General features: G+C 43.1%; 1 protein-coding gene across 1 annotated transcript; it reads right to left on the minus strand.

Annotated features, from left to right (window-relative positions):
- Positions 1 to 16,362: 16,362 nt before the first annotated feature.
- Positions 16,363 to 20,365, minus strand: NRSN2 (neurensin 2). The gene is made up of 2 exons (XM_078650441.1): positions 20,192 to 20,365; positions 16,363 to 17,252 (listed from the first exon to the last, which is right to left on the minus strand). Exons 1-2 carry the CDS (start codon positions 20,363 to 20,365, stop codon positions 16,932 to 16,934), a joined length of 495 nt encoding a protein of 164 aa, XP_078506567.1. The 3' UTR covers positions 16,363 to 16,931.
- Between the last annotated feature and the right edge of the window lie 1,481 nt (positions 20,366 to 21,846).

Genomic DNA, 21,846 nt, shown 5'->3' on the forward strand with positions numbered 1-21,846 from the left:
GAGGACACCCTGACTCCTGAAGCCTGCGTGGGGGTCACCCAGCTTGACTCGTCCCGACCCACCCAACAATCCCAAGGTCAGTGCCATGCGACTGCGAGCCAGTCCCCTAACAATGCCCATGACCCCTGAGCTAGCAATTTGACAACCCCAGTAATGCAGGCCATGCACACCTGAAATGCCCTATTGCATTGTGGGAGTTGTAGTGTAATAAACATTCCCAGATAGCCCAACACAGGCAGACCTGTCAATTCAAAGTAATTCCAAAAGCCAGTCAGGGAAAGCAGGCCTGCATGCATGTAGCAACATCTCATGTGCAAGCTTTATATCATTAATCATGCACCCATTTACATCACAGGTGCAGCAGAACAGCCCAGCACCGACAGCGAGGCCCTACATATAGATGAGTACCCGGAGGACACCGAGGGTGAGGGCCAACCTGAACCAGGACCATCTCAGTCACCTGCAGCAGTACCACCACCACCACCCCATGTGGGCAGGGCCACCCCTGCAGCCACAGGTGTCCAGCAACCACCCCAACTGACACCCACGGCAGTGGTACAGGCCACACCACCAGCAGCCAGGAGGCAGACGAGGCGCACAGCCGCAGTCAGGTCACAGTCCAGCGGACTGATGCGCCAGCAGCGTGACACCTCAACACGCGCGGGCAGGGCTGTCCATGCACGGGATCCTGGCCTGGCCATTGAACGCCGCATGCTTGCGGTAAATCAGATGCAGGCGCGTCACCTGGCAGCCATACATCTGCAGCTCACTAATACCGCGCAGCATGTTGGACAGCTGACTGCAGCTGTGTGAGAGAATAACCAGATCCTGGTCTCCCAGCAGGACATCACCCGCCGCCGCCACCGCCAGCTGCTGACCCGCCTGTCAGCCTACACCAGGTCCAATCATATTATTGGCAATGCAACATCACAACTTTCCCGCCGGTCCCTTGCAATGCAGGTGCAAATGGTCCAGTGTTGCAAGGACGTTGCCAGGGCACTTGATCAGGTGACAGCAGCAGTGCTCAGTCTGCAGCCAACTGCCCATGGTAAACCAGGGGGTGGTGATGATGCCAGCGAGGGCACGTCAAGCCACAGCAGCATGTCCTTGCCGCCGGTGACTGAACGCCGCCGCAGCAGCAGGCCCACTGCAGCATCACGGGCCAACACTGCAATTGAGGACAGCGAGAGACGACTGGGTGCGTCTGGACGGAGGCGCCAGTGACACTTTTCACTCTGCCTGCAGGGCCATGCAGAATCTGCAAGCAAGCCCTCTACACCTGCATGGGGACGTATGACGCAATACTGTTCCCATGTGCAATCATGGACAACAAAAGCCACATTATTGTGAATAAACAATAAGAATTTATGGTTTCACGTAAATCCGACTCATGTCATTATTACATTTGTTATGCATGAGTGCAGTGTTATGTGAGGGGAATGTGTGCACTAGAAACAGTTAATAGTGATGTGGTTGCGGCGCCTGTGTCCTTTTGCAGGATTCTCCCCGCGTGCATGACGCACATGTGCAGGTGGGCGGTTGTCCCCTTCCGACTCACTGCCAGAGATCTCAACAGGTATCCTGCGCTTGGTAGCAATGTTGTGGAGTATTGCACACACGGCCATGATGCGGCAGCAGACCTCAGGCTCGTATTTGATGGCCCCACCAGTCTTGTGAAGTATGCAGAATCTGCTCTTCAAAAGGCCAAATGTCCTCTCAATGCAATTTCTTGTGCGTATGTGTGCAGCATTGTAACGCCGTTGCTGTGGTGTTGCAGGGTTGAGGTATGGGGTGAGGAGGTACTCACGGACACCGTAGGCGCTGTCACCTAAATGAAAGGAGCAGAGGGTGAGTGCCTGTTCTGCACAGCTACATGATCACAATGTACTATTTGGGGGCATGTGTACTTACCTAGTAGGTGTCCTTCGCCAAAGTCTCCCCTGGCCAGTCGTGTGTGAATGCCGCTGTGCCGGAATATGAATGAGTCATGTGTGCTCCCCGGGGATTGTGCCACTATGTCCGTGATGAAAGTCTTAGCGTTGCACACCATCTGGATATTGAGGGAGTGGTAGGACTTGCGGTTGTGGTACATGTATTCCGTTTGTGCTGGTGGGCAGATGTGGATGTGGGTACAGTCAATGCATCCTATTACATGTGGGAATTGCGCAATGTTGTAGAAATGGAGCTTGGTCTCATTCAAGTCCTGTTGGGTGGTCGGGAATGAGATGTAGTGGTGTAGCCGGGTCAGCATAGCCTTCAGGAAACTCCTTAGGCAGCGGGACATGGTGCTCTGGGAGATCCCCCCTGCAACAGCGACTATCCCCTGGAAGCTTCCGGAGGCCAGTAGGTGCAGGCTGCACAAGACCTGGACATGGGTGGGCACGGGATTGGTCCTCCTTGTTGGGTGCTGCATCAGGGGGTCTAGGTCCCGGATCAGCTTGATGATCATTGCCCCATTCAGGCGGTACTTAGAGTATATTTGCTCTGCAGTTTGGCCCAGAAGGGTGACCCGCTGGCGGAGTATTCGCTCCTGGATCCTGCGTCTGTTCCGTGCTGCAGCCTGGAGCCTTCGCCGCCTGACCACCATGTAGCGTCCTGGCATTGTGTGAGTCCTCATGCTCCTACTGTGTTTCCTTAAGTGTGTTTGTTAAGGACTGCACCTGTGGCTCGTTAGAATTTTTTTTTTCCTTCATGGTTACCACCTGCTTTTGGTTCTCCTTAAATTGCGCGTCGCAAATAGCGATTTTCTGCTTTCTCGCTAATTGCGAGTTTTCATGAATTGCGTTAGCGATTATTTAGCGAGATCGCAAAATAAATTGCAGAATCCATGGATTCTCGCTATTTCCGATTCACTATATGGGTTCCTCCTAGATTCTGCGATTTATTTTGCGAATTCGCTATTTATTTTTTGCGATTTCGCATTTTCAGTGTTTTTCACATCATGAATTGCTTTTCTGTTAATTGCGATCGCAATAGCTAATTCGCAGCTATTGCGATCGCAATTTTGCTTGATGAATCTGGCTGCATGTCTTTTAACTTTCGCATGTCACTATGTTGGCTCGTGGCAGCGACAATTCATTCTAAAGATATGGAATCTGGTGTGCTCGAATTCCACAATAAAATTGATGCAGGCTTCCCTTCTCTTAGATGAGGTACCAGGACACTGCAATGGCACTCTTGAAAAATAATAAACAGGATTCTGATCTTTCGTTGGACAATGAAGAATTGTATAGTTGTATTCTTGCAACCTCAAACCCCAACGTTCAATTCGAGGAGGGACTGGCAGTAGACAACGCTTGCACTTTAAGTGGATCAGGTTACATAGTCCCATCGGAAAATACATGGCCAAAGAATTTCAAGCTTTTCTTGTGGAATTCACATTTGTCAGCATCTAGAGTTAAACCTGCATGGTTCAGCAACATGCATACTTGCATAAGAGCTCTGTCATGCTCATTCTGTGTGGCTCCGAAAACCAATATGTCATCACTATAGTTAAATGCATTTGCTACAGGCTGTATGATATGTTGAATGATGTCATGGAAAAGTTCTGCAGCAGAGGATACACCAAAACTCAGTAGAGAAACAGACTAATATGCATAGAAAAAGTTGTATTGTACCAGGATTTTTCTTCGAGCTCCAAATGGTGATATCCTTTATTTAAGCCCAGTCGAGAGAAGAATTTTGCACCACTCAGTTCAGTTATATCAACAATGGGCAGACTTAGAAGTCTCTCTCGCTCAATCACCTTGTCAGCCTGACGCATGTCAATGTATATATGTACAGCTAGTTCCCTGTCTCTTTTAGGCACTACTACAATGGAAGAAACCAATGGCGTTAGATCAGTGGAGGGTTCAATAATGCCATGTTTAAGCAATACATTCAGTTTCCTTTCAACGGCCTCTTACAAGCAAAAAGCAATTTGGGAGTGTCTTTGTGGAACAGGAAGAACATCCTCATGTATATGTAACTTGACTTTCATTGTTTTGAGTTTTCCTAACCCATGAAATAATGAAGGAAATTGACCTACAATTTCATGACGAGCACTTATATTGTAGTTCACCAATATCAGCAGCAGTATTAAACTCGGCAAGCAGACACTTAAGGCTCTTTCCTGAAGTACATGAATAGGCGCTTGTACCACAGTTCTCTTAAATTTCATTGTAGCTACAAATGAACCTTGACTGTGTAAGGGAGTTGAGGCAGCCCACATGTATACTTCAGTCTTTCACTTCGTAAGTTGAGGTAATGGAGATAACTCTTGATACTTCTCCCCAGGCATGATATTTATTGACCCACCACTGTCAATTATGAATGGAATCGAACACCCATTTATCTTTAGAGTGATCTTCAGACAATGTTTGTGGTGCCTTTTTGTGTCGATTCTTCTTTGCTTTGAATTTTTCCTCACATCTGAGTAGTCCCACATGTGTATGCCCTTCTGAAGTAACTATCAACAATGTACGATTTTATTGTCATTTTCACTAGAAACTGATACTGAGGAACTCATTATCGATGATTTAGACGACGTTTGACTTGATGCCAATTAGCCTCAGTTGGTGTGAACACTTGGCTTCGAACACTGCTGAGGTAGCATTTAGTTGGCCCTTTTGTCTTCACGCTGTGACAGACTTAGTTTTCTCTTTGCATTGCAAGCTGTCACGAAATGGGTTGCTTGACAACAGCTGATGCATATTTGTTTTCTGCAGGACATCTGCCTTAGTGTAGAAGTGACAGTACACATCTGTATCAAGTTTTCTTCTTCTGCGGAGACATCAGTTTGTGTCCCTCAACCCCTATACTATGCCTTAACGTTCATATTCATGACTAACGCTCTTTGGGCCCCTCCAGCCTCAATGTCAGTCGCTTGACGATCAGCATGCTCTTCAGTGATAGCAGCCTTAAGGACTTTATTTATTTGCGAAGTTTTATATAGCACTGGCTAGACTAGGAGGTATCAGAGCGCTTTACATAAGGATCAGCATGTTACAGGTTACATAGTTACATCAGTAAAATCAAAGAATCACAGAGGGAGGAGGGAAAGGGAAGGAAACACAGACAAGGAGACGAGGAAAACAAGATCAGATGACCGGCTGGGTAGGTGACGGCCAAGGGCGTGAACCAGAGCCAGACTCCTCTGTAGCTGCATAGGACAGCTCCACCTGGCATTTGTTCGAAGCTCAGAATTTCCTTCAGCATTCATCATCGAAAGGAATCTGACAGAAATACTTGAATTATTCTGAGGCGGGTAGCTTCCTCATTGTTAAACTCATTGAATCTACAGTGCTTCACCAAAACATCCAGTCTCTCAACAAACACAATGGTTTCATCTGGTCTCTGGGGTTCTTGACTGAATATGTATCTTTCATAATCTACATTTGGCACCAAATTAAGTTTGACTTTCAAGCTGTTTTAATTCGATCATGCGTCACTTCACCTTCTTGTGGTATATTTACGTGTATTATTTCACTCCTTCACCAGCCATGTTTTTCAGATACTTAATGATCTTTTCAATCTATTGCATCTATGAAATCTTCAAAAGTCTCTATACAGTCCATCTATAGCCAAATATTGTGTTTCGTGGCACAATCAAATGCAGATGGCGGTTTCAAGAATGCAGCACCAGTATACATGTTGGCCAACAGTAGTCTCATGCATATTCTTGTGGAACTAGATCAGGCTGAGCTTCTCCATCGACTTGTGATGTTCTAGCTTCGGGGTTAGCTTTAATGACTTTTGGAGCTTGAATCTCGCCTTGACTCTCCATTGGAGCTCTTTATCATAGGGCTGTCTAAAGAGTTGTTCTAGGCCCCTTTGCGCCAGCCTATGAAGCGGACTGCTTCGTCTGGGGCCCGAACCTCAGGCACAACCCCAAACTCTCTTTCTGGGGCCACTCCATAGCAAATTGTTGCACGATGAGTCGTTAGTGGTTTCAGTAAGAAGATGACCCTTAGATACTACTAATCCATAAAAGCAGATAACGTTATATTTTGGCAGCTTTGTACTTAAAAGTTTCTTCACAAACACCTGGTTAATCTCTTTTCACTTCGTAGCACGTGCATTTCAGTTTAATCTGTACTAAGCTATTGTTGTGCGCTGTTTTCGTAACCTGGCTGCATTCGCCTTTAGCGTTTTTACCCCATTTAGCTTATGACATTAATTTGTGTCGTTGCACAGTACCAGTTATTTGCGGCCGTTTCATTCACTTTCTGATCACTGATATGTAGACTTTCAATGTTGCTTTCTTTATCTTTTACCGTTTACAAAGGCTGGCATTGTGCTGTGACTCCACCATTGCCAGCGTCGATTCTGCACTTCGACTGCCACACATGTGGCACGCACAAGCAGTTTGCTGGACCACTCTCTGGAAGAGCCTTTTCAGTGTACAGGCTTCGTATCCCCTAGCTTGTCGCCAGTTGTAGCATCCTACCAGCCCCAATACTCACTGATAACCAAGACACACATGAAGAATAGTTGAACACGTCTTCATTTTGCTGTTTGTAAGTCAGAGCTCGACAATCTAAGCCTGTCTTCAACTCATCCCTCCAACGGTTAGGTCGCAGGTCTACGTTGTACAGTGGGAACCAAACGAGTTCCAGCGTTTCTTCATTTACAAGACACTACAGATGCCATATTAGGGGTTCCAACATTTCTTTTGTATAGTAAAAGAATATATCTATTTATTTATTTGCAAAGTTTTATATAGCGCTTGATCATATCTTTGAAAATCCAGGCTTGTTTTTTGAAATTGCAGTTTTTTAGGGCTGATCTTAGTTTCTATGCAATAGATTCACAGGTTATCTAACTTCTTTTGTGAAGCATTTACTTTTAACCTTTTATGATGTAAGCATACATGTCATGTTTTTGTGAAGTCCAACTGATAGTGAATTTTCAAGCCAGTTACTCTAGTCACATAGGCTGGTGGGATCAGGTTGGGAGTAACAGCATGTGGTTGGCAGGGTTCCCTGTTTAAATATTGACAACAAAAATATAGTTTACAAAAATATAGTTGTACAAATATCGATTACAAAAATATCGACCCCCTATACTTAAACAGGTAAGTACAATAATATAGACTCAAAAATATAGTTGTAAAAAATATTGTTGTAAAAAATATCGACTTTAAAAAAATAATATAACTTTAATTAAATAATTATATAATATTAATATTATTAACCAAATACATTAAATTACATTTATATTGTAACTATTTATAACAAAAAAACTTAATTTAATTAATTCAAACACAATAAATGTGCACATATACATATATTTTCTTAAATACATTTTATTATTATCTTAATTTAATTTATAAACTTTAATAATTATATAAAAATAAAATAAACACATATATAAAACATTTTGAAGAAAATAAAATAATCTATATTTAATTAACACATTAAAGTATTAAATAATAATAATACATACATTTAATAACAAAATAAAAACATTAGTAGTTAAAACATTTGATAGCGAAGGGGTAAATATTACTATTCCCACTCCAGTGAGTGCAACAGTAGGGAAAGCATTGGATAGGGTAGGGGTATAAATTACTATTCCCACTCCAGAGGGTGCAACAGTAGGGAAAGCGTTGGATAGCGTAGGGGTAAAAATTACTATTCCCACTCCAGAGAGTGCAACAGTAGGGAAAGCGTTGGATAGCATAGGGGTAAAAATTACTATTCCCACTCCAGTGAGTGCGACAGTAGGGAAAGCGCTGGATAGCGTAGGGCTAAAAATTACTATTCCCACTCCAGAGAGTGCAACAGTAGGTAAAGCGTTGGATAGCATAGGGGTAAAAATTACTATTCCCACTCCAGTGAGTGCAACAGTAGGGAAAGCGCTGGATAGCATAGGGGTAAAAATGACTATTCGCACTCCAAAGGGTGAAACAGTAAGGAAAGCGCTGGATAGCGTAGAGGTAAAAATTACTATTCCCACTCCAAAGGGTGCAACAGTAGGGAAAGCGTTGGATAGCGTAGGGGTAAAAATTACTATTCCCACTCCAGTGAGTGCAACAGTAGGGAAAGCGCTGGATAGCGTAGGGGTAAAAATTAGTATTCCCACTCCAGAGGGTGCAACAGTAGGGAAAGCGTTGGATAACGTAGGGGTAAAAATTACTATTCCCACTCCAGTGAGTGCAACAGTAGGGAAAGCGCTGGATAGCGTAGGGGTAAAAATTAGTATTCCCTCTCCAGAGGGTGCAACAGTAGGGAAAGTGTTGGATAGCATAGGGGTTAAAATTACTATTCCCACTCCAGAGAGTGCAACAGTAGGGAAAGCGTTGGATAGCGTAGGGGTAAAAATTACTATTCCCACTCCAGAGAGTGCAACAGTAGGGAAAGCGTTGGATAGCGTAGGGGTGAAAATGACTATTCCCACTCCAAAGGGTGCAACAGTAGGGAAAGCGTTGGATAGCGTAGGGGTAAAAATTACTATTCCCACTCCAGAGAGTACAATAGTAGGGAAAGCGCTGGAACCCAAAACAATAAAAAAACAAACTATCAACATTTTTAGTAAATTTAATTTCAAATATAAACATAATTAATATATACATTTAAATATATTTTTATTAACAAAGATAATAAAATATAATTAATTACACATTAATTTACACTATAATATCCACCACACACACCTAAAATTAATGACACAATTACATTTATTATTTACTAATTAATTAATGAAAATATTTTTTTATTAATTAATTAATTAATTAATTAATTAATTAATTACCAGGTTTCACACCATATACACTTATAAACACCACAACACAAACCTATAATTAATTACACATTTACAATTAATAATTACTAATTAATAATGGTAATTAATTTAAAAAGTATTTAATAACTAATCAATAAATAATTAATTACTCACCACCCTTCACACCATTTACACATATAAACTCCACAACACACACCTAAAAATAATTAATCAATTAACATAATGAATTAATAATTGACTAATTGAAATTAATGAATAACTAATTATTAAACATTTATTAATACATTAACACATTAATAATCAATTAATTTTATATAATTAAATTACTTCCCACCCTATTCCCCTATAAACCCACAACCCGCTACGGAACTAATAACACAAAATTCAACTTAAAATACATTAATAACTAATACAATTCCAAAACATATAATAAAATGACAATCAATTCTCTTCAAATACACTAAAATACATAACATTATTAATAAATCGATATTTTTGTAAACTATATTTTTGTAAACGATATTTATTACAACTATAATATTGTTATCGATATTACATACCTATCAGTCGATATTCTGGTCAAACTATATTTTTGTTGTAGATATTTCTTCCACTCGATATTTCTGCGGAGATATTTATGTAACACGATATTTCTCCGTCGATATTCCTACTCTGCACCGTTGGCAGCTAGTAGCTAGTGGTTTACAAGTAATACTTGATTAGCCAGACTCACCATCACTAAGGGGACCAGATTAACATGGTGATGTAGTCAAAGAATGTCCTTGTAGGGACACAAGTGTAGAGCTTAGTCTGCAAGCACAGTGTTTTTGTAGCATTTCTCTATGTGAGAGTTTGTGTTTTTTTCAAAACGTTAAAGCAGTAACATTTACTTTTAGCTAAAATGCAACTTTCAAGGTGATTCAACTGGCCTTGAAGTCAGAACAATAAAGAAACCTTTAATCAAAGTAAATGGTAGGTACCCACACAGAAAGAGAAACAGTGTAAGAGAGAGAGAGAGAGAGATGGAGAGGGAGATAGAGAGAGAGAGAGAAAAGAGAACGGGTGTGTTTCACACTAGCTACCTAACTGAATGAAGCTAGAGGCCATGTCTCTACAGGAGAAAAAATAGAGAGAGCCGGGTGCAGTGACTGCAAGATTTTTTATTCAGTGGTAAAGTCACTCATTTTAGAGTTTCAGTTGCTGCAACAGATTCTCACGGATATGCCCAGGCGCTGGATGATAGGTGCAGGATTATACAGAGAGGCCCTAACTGAAGAATGGGTGCAGTTTTCCAGAAAGACACCTCGAATGAGGGGTGTGGGGCCCTAGAGCTCCCTGGGAATCTTCTGATGGCTGAACTTAGCTCTGCTTTCAGCACCATGTCAAGTTATCTTTACCCTGAGGCAGAAGTGGGTTTTCATATGGGGACAACTGAACAGGAAATGGGCGACAAATTCTCCTCTGCAAAACTGTGATTAGTGTGTAAAATAATGTGATTTTAATGATCTTTTCCATATGTAATAATCATATACGTCAAGGTATATAGTTTGAAAAGCATTTTGATCGAAACGTGTACTTGAAAAAACATTAGTTTGAATATATTTAGTTTGAGAAAAGTTTGCAATTCTCACTTTGACTGAAATTTACAGTTACAACATTTTGGCTCCAAGTTCACAATGGCTAAGACTGAAGTTAGAATAGTAAATATCCCCTGTTGAATTAATAGTAAGACCAAGTAATGGTTAAAGTTATGGCGAATTGAAAATAGTAAAAGTAGGCTTTTTAAAAAATAAAATAAAGTTCATTGCATTGGTTTTAAGATGTAAGAAAGCATAAAGAAATGTGTTCCTTTCTGCCCGCCTTCTAAAAAAAGGTTCTGTTTCTGATTGTATTTGTTTCTGAATTAAGTAGTTTGTACTGAATTCTACCGAATTTTGAACTAAAGGTTTATTTGTTTTCAACCAAATGCATTTCAAACTAAGGGGAGATTTACTAAGATTTTGCTCCATATTTGCATCACAAAAGTCACGCAAAACAAGACAAAATATTTTTTTCCTAATTTACTTTCCAGTGCTAAATTTGTTTAGCGCTGGAAATAACGTAAAAGTAATGCGAAGCAGCGCATAGCGCTGCTATGCATTACTTTGCGCCATGGGAGCGTGCCAAGGGTGGTGCATCGGTGTTCCCATGCAACCACCCAAGGTCTCTCACGCTAAACTCAATTTCCCAAATACAGTAGATCAGGTTTAGCGTGAGAAAACTGTGCCCTTTTAAAATAGGCGCAGGAAGGAGAAATGCTTTCATTTCTCTTTCCTTTTCCGACTTTACATGAGTGCTGCACTGTGCAGCACGCGTAGAAAGTGGAAAAAACTTTACCTCGTGGCTAGACATAGTATTTTGTACATGAAGGGTATCCTTCCCGTACAAAACCTATGCTGGACTCACACACATGCCCTAGCATCATGGTGCTAAGGTGAATGTGTGTGGCACACAGCAGTTGTAATCAGCACCGGCACAAGGGAAAGGGGTGGAGAGAGACATATCTTTGAAAATATGGCGCTCTCCTCCTCCCTCCCTGTCACGCAACACAGCGCAGCCTCGCGGGGGGTTGCGCTGCGTTGAGTGTAGGTTTGGTAAATCTCCCCCTAAATGTTTTGAAAGTTTAACCTTGACACACTGCAAATATTCTAACTGCTTGCTATAGTGTCATTGTTGTCTGTGGGTACTCATAAGAATAGAGGCAAACTAAAACCACCAGTAATTGTGCCCATTTTTCCATAGTTCTCTTTAGTTTACTTAAGGGAGAAGGGTGTTTCCAATTATTGGAAAATATAGCCGGGTAAGGGAGACTTGAGGTGCCTGCTACTCTAAATCCTTGAGTTTTCTTCCAGTATGTTCTCTCTCTCTTTCTCTCCTAATAGGATCCCAACCATGCAACCTTCAGTAATTCCAATTTTTCGAGTAAAATAAGTTACCCGACGAATCGAGCGTGTGCGAAAACACTGCCCTATCAAGTTTTTGACCACCACAATTTGGCAGACAAAATTTGGCGAAAATATGTGCACAGAAAAAGGGTGGAATGAGGAAACGGAATGCAGGAATTGTAGTCCAAACATTGTATCCCAATGTTATTCCCCACTGGACAGGGATAAAAATCACAATGCTGCACTCAATTATTGTACTCCATGGTATTGGCAATTCTGTGATACACTTTCCCCGCACAACATATGATATGGGACTCGGGGGCAGATTTACAATAACTGGCGCATCCCTGCATATCAGCAGGGATGCGCCAGTTATTGTGCGCCACGCCTCCGCCACCATAGATGCGCCGCATTTACAATGAAGTGCACCATGGGGCAAAAACGGCACAGATGCGTGACGCATCTGTGCCGGAAAGGCGGCGCATTGCTGGAGTTGCATCGCAAGCGCGATGCAGCTCCAGCAATGCTGTGGGGGCCCTATCTTTCCAATGCTACGCCAATCCTTATGCCTGCTTCAAGCAGGTGCAGGGTTTTGACGCAGCATGGGCTCAAAAGTGACTGAGTGAAATCTTGTAGATTTCACTCAGCCACTTTTATAAGGCGTTCCTGCGCCGGAAAGCCCCTCGCACAGGAACGCCTCCTTCTGGCGCAGGGCTTTACAACGTGACGCATCTGGGAGATGCAGCACGTTGTAAATACCCCGCAGCATGGCGCATCTTTTGCGCCGCCACTGAGTCACAAAAGTAACAAAACGGCGGCGCAAAAGAGGCGCAAGGGGCTTGTAAATCTGCCCCTCAGTGTTTACATAAAGTAAAAAAAAATGGTAAAAATGTGGTGGAGGTGAAACTGAACGGTAATCTTGAACAACGCAAACGTATTTGGTGTCCTACTTTTCAGAGACAATCTTCTTTCAATTTATGTCTTTGAGCTCCAGTTAAGCTTGTCTTTCCTCACTATTGCCTACTTTACTAGCTTTTATTACGTACCTGAAGGGTCATGGCAGAATAAATTAATAGATGACAATCAATGTAGGCTATGCAAAAATCAAGACGAAACTCTCAAACATTCTGTGTAGCGAGTTATTGGCTAAAAGGTGGAGTTGGCTTAGACAAATTCTAAGGAACACAACTACCGCAGAGTGAAGAAGCTAGAGAACTTTGCTTGCAGAGATCTAATAATCGGACTAACATAGTGACCTGATTACTTTCATGAACAGTTAGACAACTAAAGCATCTGGCATCACAGTACCTGTATTCTGTAATACTATATGTTGAATTTAAATAATTGTATTTTAAGATCAATCCAGGCGTGATGAATTATGATTTTTACTTCCAGTATTGTAAGACAGTATGGTTCCTTTTTAGGTTTTTTATGCTTATACTGGATTTTGTATTATTGTGAAGGATTGTAATTAATCTAAACTAAATAAAGACTTTCACACAGAGGGCTGCAAATTGTCACAAGTAATATGACCTATACGGATCCTGATGAGAATGTTGTCTACAGGTTCCTGATACAAATGTAGCCACTTCCTTTTCCAGTTCGGTTCAAACGTCTTTAGAAACCTACACCCATCACATCAAGGCTGTCACAGAGGCTGGCATAGTGATACAAGCTATAATAGAAATAGCTGGCGCTCTTATTCCTTCCTGGTTGTCAGACCAGTGCCTAAGTGGAGTTAGTGGTACACACCCTTTCCACACAGCTATTCTCTTGCTGTAATGCCTGTTTGGCACCAGTACTGCCAACAGTGAGGTCAAGGTCTTCTTCCGGTGTCAATAGACACCCACAGTACATGCAGGAGCCCAGGGTGTCCTCCTCTTGTGGTGCCTGCTAGGCACAGGGATACTTACCAGAGGTCAGCACTGTCTGCATGGCCATGCTCTTCCATGTAGTACTCTCAGTACCAAGCAGTCCCATCAACTAGTTGTCTAAGAGTGAGTGCTTCCATCTGCAGTCTCTCTGTAGAGTTGATCGACCACCTCACCCTCCAATACCCCTCTTCAGAAGCGGATCGTCACCTACAGGAACCTTCTCTCTTATTGTGACATTTAGGTCGTGTGGAAACTACAGACTTTGTCTTGTGCCTGAAAGGCATATCGGATTGTCAAATGAGGTGGTCAGCAGCACCTTCTGCAGGTTTCCTGCGGCTGAGAATCTAATGATGGTCCAACAATGGTCATGGCGAAACACATCCAAGTTGAATATCCTAACTGTTCACAGTCCACTCCTTCCTGAGTGCGTCCTGCTGAATGATAAACCATTTGTATTACACACAGCTGCTTCGGAGGGAAGCATACCGGCACTCATGCCAATAGACAGACGGAGCTAAAACTATAAATAGCATTTCCTGAAAAGAAGAGTTTCCATCCAGATTTACAACCTTCTCAAGTAATCTCACCATAATCGGCAGAGAATCCCGTAATCTTGTTTCCAGAAACGAGAAAGGTCAACCCCTCGATCTTTCTCTATGAATCTTCGGGATGCATAGCCTACCTTGATTAGAGGAGAGAAGATCCCTCACAGGAGTGTGCATCTTGACTCTTCTTTGCCAACACAAAGGCTCTTTTTGATGCCGTGCTCTAAAGGAGGTTAGCATGGCCTTAAATGTGATCCTTTGGTTGATCGAAAGCGATCAACCCAAGTGTCCTTGCCTTGGAAGGGTATAAGGATAAAGTGATAGACAATAAAACCCTCACTGACTTTTGCCATTTGTTAAGACCATTTACCACTATAACTAATGGCCTGAGTATCCCCACATGCTGTGATGTGATTACTAAACGCTTCTGGCTGGAGGTTTCCTAAAAAGAGGATGATGTTTTATTTATGTGGTGGGTATGTAACTTCAAGTTAGATGGCTTTATAGACTGCAGAAGACCTGCAGGCTTTCTTACACATTTCCGTCTTTAAATGAAGATCTGGGCATATGCTGTCCGTGCAGGAGGGGAGCAAAGCCAAGGGACTACCTGGAGTAACAACTGTTACATAGTATCTTGTCTGCAGCCTCCATTTGTTTGAAAAGAGAGAAAGACAAGTTGAGTTAAACAGCATGGGATGCATGTTTAGCTTATTTGGAATCCCCCGCTATTCGTTTGAGTTTATTGACCCAGGGAAAGTATAAACCCAATTGCTACAAATGTAATTTCAGGAATCTGTGTCTTACCTTTGTTCTAAAAAAGTGCCAAAATTGGAAGATGTATTGTTATTCTATTTCCAGTGCCATAGATCACTCTTCTCTACAAAGACTTTGCTTGGTCTTTCCTATGGCTCTATAAAATTGCCAGTCAGGTAGGAATTACTATAAGCTTGCTCTGGACAAGGATCATGGGATACTTGGAATGCCCTGAATTGACTTACTGGAAGTGTCAGCATTCTGACCCTGGGGAGTGTGGGCTTCTTTCAACCTGACGGTGCTGAACTATGTAAGAGTGCCACCTATGCTGTGCTGAGGGCCAACGGAAGTGTCTAGCTCCTACTGCCCTTGAGGTGCTATGAACAGTTAGCAGAGGAGCTGTATAGTGCTACTTGGAAACACGCATATCACATATGTGGAATACAAACTTGTGAGTTTCCTGAAATGCCTGTAAGGAAAGTTTTTCAGACCAATAAAGCATAAACAGTTGTCCAGAGTTATGGGGGTGAATATTAGCCAAGAAGAAAATAGAAGTGCTGAGACGACGTTTTCATTTTTCTACAAATTCAGCATAGGATTCACCCTATGTGCATTCTACTCATATACGCCCTCATGGTGAGCCACCATCTGGGCCCCTATGCTCAGATTTAGAGCCTCTTTATATTGTGGGGGTAACTGAAATGGTTCCTATATTCTGAGGCAATTCTAAATATTTCAAGGCCCTACCAATTGAGTTTACCCCATCACAGACATAGGGACTGACTTAGTGTTTGACAGATGGAGTAGTGCCTGTTAGTATGGCGGAGTACATTACCTCCGCCATCTCAACGGTACTCAACCCACCAAATTTAGAGATGACCACGGGCTCAGTGGTAATATCTGTACACTGCAGGAACTGATGATGGCTATTTTAATGTACGAAATGTTTTAGTGGATGGAAGCCGTCATTTCTGATGGCTGTTCACCAAACGTTCGACATTTTTTGTTTTTTAGAAACAAACTCCCAAAGTAGAATTTTCTCCCAAGATGTGGGATCATTATTGTATTTTTTCCTGCACCTAACTGCCAGGTTTTTCCTTGCAGTGATGGATGGCGAAAAAAGGCACTGCTCTGTCCAATGTAAATAGGGTGGAGGGTGCAACGTACTTCCCCTGACAGCCAATATTGCATTGGTCTGCTGGAAGAAGTATTCCATCGACGGAGCCAACAGGTGCTTCGCCAACATGAAACATAAGGTCCCTCCATCTTTAAATGAAGCAGACAGACTGAGGTTTTGGTGGGCAGAGTACCCTGTTGCATTTGCAATGTAGTACCCTGTCCACTAAATTTTAAACCAGTGACATAGTATGGTGGAGGAAATACAGTCAGCAATGTCTTTTGCCTTTGTACCTGCCTTGAGTTGGACTCAAATTCATTCTGATTTAGCTGAAGATTTGGCTTTACTGCTTTCTGACATCAGACCTATCCTCCAGTTTAATGATCGTTGTCAAATACCTCACAGAAACTGAGGGCTTGGTCGGGACGGGCTAGTACTCCTTACGGGGTTCTGGGAGAAGACTGATCTTCACTTGTATGTCCTTCCTGCTCGCAAAATGTTGTGGAGCGTGCATGGACCAATGCTTAACCCAGAGGCATGAAGATAGCCCCTGCAGACCCAGAAGTGCAGTGGGCCCCTGAGTTCCAGGGGGCCCTTCTATTACTGTGCCCGGGCGGCAGGCTTGAAGGGTCTTGAGCTTGGGGGCCCACTCCATGTAACTTGTAGGGGGGCCCCCTCAAGTTTCATTCCACCTCTGGCTTAACCACTTCCAGCTGCAGGAGATTGTGTTGTTAGAGGAATAGGGGTTACTAGCTAAGTGCTTTGAGTGTTTAGGGGTGTGTGCCGGCTAAGTGTGTGGGTATAGAGATTCATGTGAGGAGTAAAGGTAAGGATGTGTGGGATAGGTATGCGAAGGTGTTTGTGTGCAATACTTCCTTTGGGAGCAGATGGCTTGGGGAAGACGCGACAGGGCAAGGGACGTCAATACATATTTTCCACTCTGGTAGCACAGACCGCACCCTATTACAATTGGAAGTGTCTACTGTTGATGGAGTCAGGAGTGGGGCTTCTTCTTTGGGAGGCTCTCCCGAAGTATGGGGGATAGCTGTTCTTCTTCCTCTTCTTGAGCATCTCGTGTTGCTCTGCACAGTATGGAGGAGACAACAGATGAGGCCACCAGCACCCCGGCTGCTGCGCACAAGATGATTCCCACCACTTTACAGATCATGAGTGCCTGGTTGTATTCCACTGCCTTCTGGTCTACCACCACAAACTGCCCCTCGGTTATGCCTTCCAGCCGTGGTGGCACAAGGGCTCCCGTAGCTAAGGCTGCCATACCAATCAGGAGAAGCAGCATTCCAGTGGAGAGGCACACCTGGTAAAGAGAGAAAAGCAAGCATTAGGAGGTCTCTCCCTACTCTGCAACAAATTCACATTGCAGGCACACCTAGTGAAGAGAGTAACACATACTATTATTAGGAGGTCCCACCAGACATTTGAGTCATAGAAAGAAAAATATGTGAGCCGTAACTAGAAATAATTTAGGTTCAAAGACACCCAGATATGATAACTGACAAGGTTAGAACAAACTTGGAGTAACTCAGATGAAAAAGAGGAGTCAAGAGCTTATTACAGCATGTCTCCATGTCAATGATGGTCAATGCCATAACAATCATTCAATAGAAGAAGAACATGAAATGGAGACTAGTCCTAACACGAGGAGTCTCCAAGCAGTAACGGATGATCAAATCCACAATCATGTACGTTAAATTAGAAGGGGGACGGAAGAGCTAGTTATTTTAAGAGGTCCTACTCCTTTGCTCCTCCGAGTACTCATGTAAACCACAGAAAGGAGATCGTTCCAATATGTAGCCGAAGCACTCAAGGTTGCTATCTGGCCAGGAATCTAGTCGCTGGGAGATCTGAATTTCAGATCATAATGCCCTCACACACCTGATAGGGTGTCATGCTTCATCATAGGGTGCTCCTTGTCAGACCGGTGCTGCAATGTTTGATGGGCCTGGTGGCTTCTTTAGTGGAGTTCTTCAGATCGGAGGGTGCCGTATATGGTGGGTGCATGTGGGCTAAAAGATAGTGAATTGTTGTGTGTGCAAGGTGACATAAAATAGGCACCGGACCCAGGAACAATTTCATTCAAAATGGGTAAAAACAGTGGCGCTACCAGGAGGTCCTTAGGTAACAGGGTAGCTCTATGTATGCATGATCAACATGTTTCGTGCCTTGGAAGCCCAGAAGTCAGGCGGCACTTCATCAGGACCTTTAGAAACAACAGTAAGAAGCCCCCAAAAAATGGGGGGCCAGGGGGACTCCCCAAAAGTTGAGGATGTCCAAATGAAGTGTAGCTGATCCCGAATAAGGAACCAGTAAGAAGTCTCCACCTCAATGGAGGAGGTACATTACTTCATAAACGAAGGGGAGGGACCCGACCACTGTAAGGACCACCTATGCATAGGTCGGGCAATGCCGACTCACCTGCGCATCTTCCCAGCGTCTGCATATTGAAATGATCAGCTACACTTCATTCGGTCATCCTCAACTTACGGGGAGTCCCCCGGCCCCCCCTTTTTTGTGGGGCTTCTTACAGTTGTTTATAAAAGTCCTGATGAAGTGCCGGCGGCGAGGATTTTCAGGAGGTCTTCCTCAGGGCTGGGAGATTCGGTGTAGGACTTTGGTGCATGTCATCAGTTTATCTGGAACTGGATTCTTGTTCTTTGGCGTGTAAGACCTCTTTGGGATCAGTGGGCTTCTCTTCTTTTGCGTTGTCAGAATTCCTCTTAAAACATGTGGATCTGGTTTTCTTTGTCCTTTCGTTCATCTCCGCATCTTCATGTCGTCCCTTTTGCCTTCACATGACTGCCTATGATGAAGCATGACACCCTAACAGGTGTGTGAGGGCATTATGATCTGAAATTCCGATCTCCCAGTGACTTGATTCCTGGCCAGATAGCAAACTTGAGGGCATCAGCTACATAGAGGAACGATCTCCTTTCCGTGGTTTACAGATCCAAAATCAATCACTGGAAGAAAATGAGACAATGATGAATGCCAACAACAGGAGTCTTCCAGTTAAGAGCGATAAATGCCGCAATCAAGTACTGGAAGACAATGAGACAGTGACTAATCTCCACATGAGGAATCCCACAGTCAAGGACGATCATAACCACAATCAATCATTGTAAGACTATAGGAAAGAGCTTATACGCCTCTGGAGGAGTCTCAATTGGCCAGATGTAGGAGCCCAAATACCGGTCGTTACCGACCGGTATTTAGGAATTGGCATGTAGGGGCCAATATTTTACAGAATCGGTAAATTTACCGATTCTGTAAAATACCAAATCGGTAATTTTACCGATTCGGTAAATCTCAGATGTAGGTGACACTCCTGAGAGTGTCACAGGCCCTTAAGAGTCGGTATTTTACCACCCAATCCTATTGGGTGGTAAAATACCGAATCCAGGTGTGCATGCACATCTGTGCATGCACACTGTGCAATGTGACACACAGACATGCCCCAAGGGCATGTATGTGTGCCACATGTCACACATGCCTTTACTTCGGGTGCTAGAGGGTGTCAAAGTGACACCCCCTGCACCCTTGCAACATTCGGTATTTACCGATTCGGTAAATACCCAATCGGTATTTCCCATTGATTCCTATGGTCCTATGAGCTTCACAGCCCATAGGAATCAATAGGAAATACCGATTGGGTATTTACCGAATCGGTAAATACCGATTGTTACCGATTCGGTAATTGAAAATTTATTTTTTCCTACATCTCCCACCTTCTATTTTACCGATTCATAAATACCGAATCGGTAAAATTTGGTATTTATGAATCGGTAAAATAGAATTACCTACATCTGGCCCCAAGACATCAAGGATGATCAATTGCATAATCACTGACACATGGACTTAACCCAACAAGAGGAGCCCCCAAATCAAGGATGTCCAATCAAATTACTTACTGGAAGCGTACATGACACAGAGACAATCCAAAACCGGAAAACCTCTCCAAAGTCACGGAGTATTTTCCTTGTGAGTGAGTGCCCTTTTAAGTCCCCCTCCCAGCAGCACAAGTTAAAAGTCTTGGCCCATTGTCTGTTCACTATTGTGGTACCACTGGGGGTCTGTCTTCTGGAGACCCCTCGCCTACTAGCATACACCTTGGTTGTCCACAGAACCATCACATGTCATGCATCCTCCCTCCCAAGGAGAGAGTGTGGTGCTCTCTCCTTGGTATGCTGATCAGTGCGGAGTGAAAAAAGTACCTGACGAACTGGAGGGCAGCTTTACCTTCCAGAGGAGTGCATGGCAGCCACGGTGGAGATGTGAGTTCTGAACACTGCCCATGTCATCGTCAGGGATGGCCCCTGCGCAATCTTCGTAGAAGAGGTGTAGGTAGGAACGGACACCATACCACTTTCCTTCCTCCACATTGGGACCCCTTCGGCAGCTACAGGTGGCCATGGGTGGCGCTACAGGGTCAGGTAAATAGAGACAAAAAGGGACACAACCCATGTCACAATGGATGTTTTAGTAGAGCCAACACCAGCTTCCTGGACACACGATTGCTCAAAACTCAAAACACCTGTATACTATACCCAAGACATCCTTAACCAAAGCCATCCATATACTACAGCCAACATATCCGTATTCCCAACAGTCAGAAGCCCAGTCTTGTTTTGATATCCCTCAAAACATACTGCTCTGGTTTACAAGGGATTGTTTTACAAGTTCTGTTTTTTAAATCCTGCTATACATCTACTTACATTCTAAATGAGACAGGGAATTAAGAGGTCGGTCAACTGGACATCTGATGTATCATTACTACCCACAACTACATGAGACCTTATGTCTTTTTTTTGGCTGAGATGCATTTGTCAAATATTACACTAATGTAATAAAATCATAGTGCCAGGCATCTACCACGTTAAAGTAAACCCCATTTCTCCTGCATTCTTGTTTCTTTCTCTTGATGTTGCTGTTTTATATAGTTTGGGTGAGGGAGGGATGTCTGTATACTGTAAACAGGGGACCTTATAACCGAATAGCCACTGCCCAGTCTTACGTTAACACTTGGTGCTAAGAGACACTTTTGTGCTCGGAGGGGATGGTTAGGAACCAAGCAGACGAAACAGAATATGGATAGTGTATTTTTCATGTAATAGACAAAGACACTGAATCAGATGATGCACATCCTATGTAAGCCCTATTATTGGGAAGAACCTCCGAGTCCAATGTTTTTTGACTTGGGAACACAACTGTGAGATGGAAGATTTGTTTTATGGAGAATGTAACATACCTAATTTTAGTATGGGCCTCACCTGTGGCATAACTGATTGGCAGCTGAAAGTCAGATTGTCTTGCACTGTTACCGTATTAAGACATACAACATCAACATTAACACAAGGAGAGGATTCTCTTATGCATATCCCATGGCTTGAGAAATATGTATGGTGGTGAGAATGAACCAAGTAATTCTGTATTTTGAGTTGTTACATCAAGACGTACTTTTAAGAGGATCTGGGTCTTAGCATTGGAGGGCAGTGATTCTTGCAAAGCCTTCTTCCTATAATATGGACCTGAAAAGAACCAACAAAGTATTTCCTCGTTCTCCCAACCTACCTACATCATAAATCTAAGAAACTCTATCAATACACTATCCTCAGTACACCATATGTCATCTGCAACACTTTCTAGCACTACCTCCAACACATAGGCATTCCAGTCCCAACAAATTCCCATGACATTATTTAATAGCCTATATACAATTTTCCATAGATATTACACAATTCACATAAGACATCGCTCCATCACCAACATAACATACTCCATAACAACAACACAGTACACTTTTGTCAACGTACCCTTTTACCATTTCTGTTGCATTCTTTCATGTCTCAAGCACAACCTTAGACCATCCCTAAAACATACTGAACCACATATCC

Source organism: Lissotriton helveticus, chromosome 7, assembly GCF_964261635.1.
Source record: "Lissotriton helveticus chromosome 7, aLisHel1.1, whole genome shotgun sequence".
Lineage (NCBI taxonomy): Eukaryota > Metazoa > Chordata > Amphibia > Caudata > Salamandridae > Lissotriton > Lissotriton helveticus.

Bases quoted from the DNA above. Each gene is read 5' to 3' on its own strand.
- NRSN2 (XM_078650441.1), bottom strand. From the start codon at position 20,365: ATGGCCACCTGTAGCTGCCGAAGGGGTCCCAATGTGGAGGAAGGAAAG. The intron at 17,253-20,191 runs GTAAAGCTGCCC...TCTCTTTACCAG, and splicing joins GCCATGCACTCCTCTGGAAG to GTGTGCCTCTCCACTGGAAT.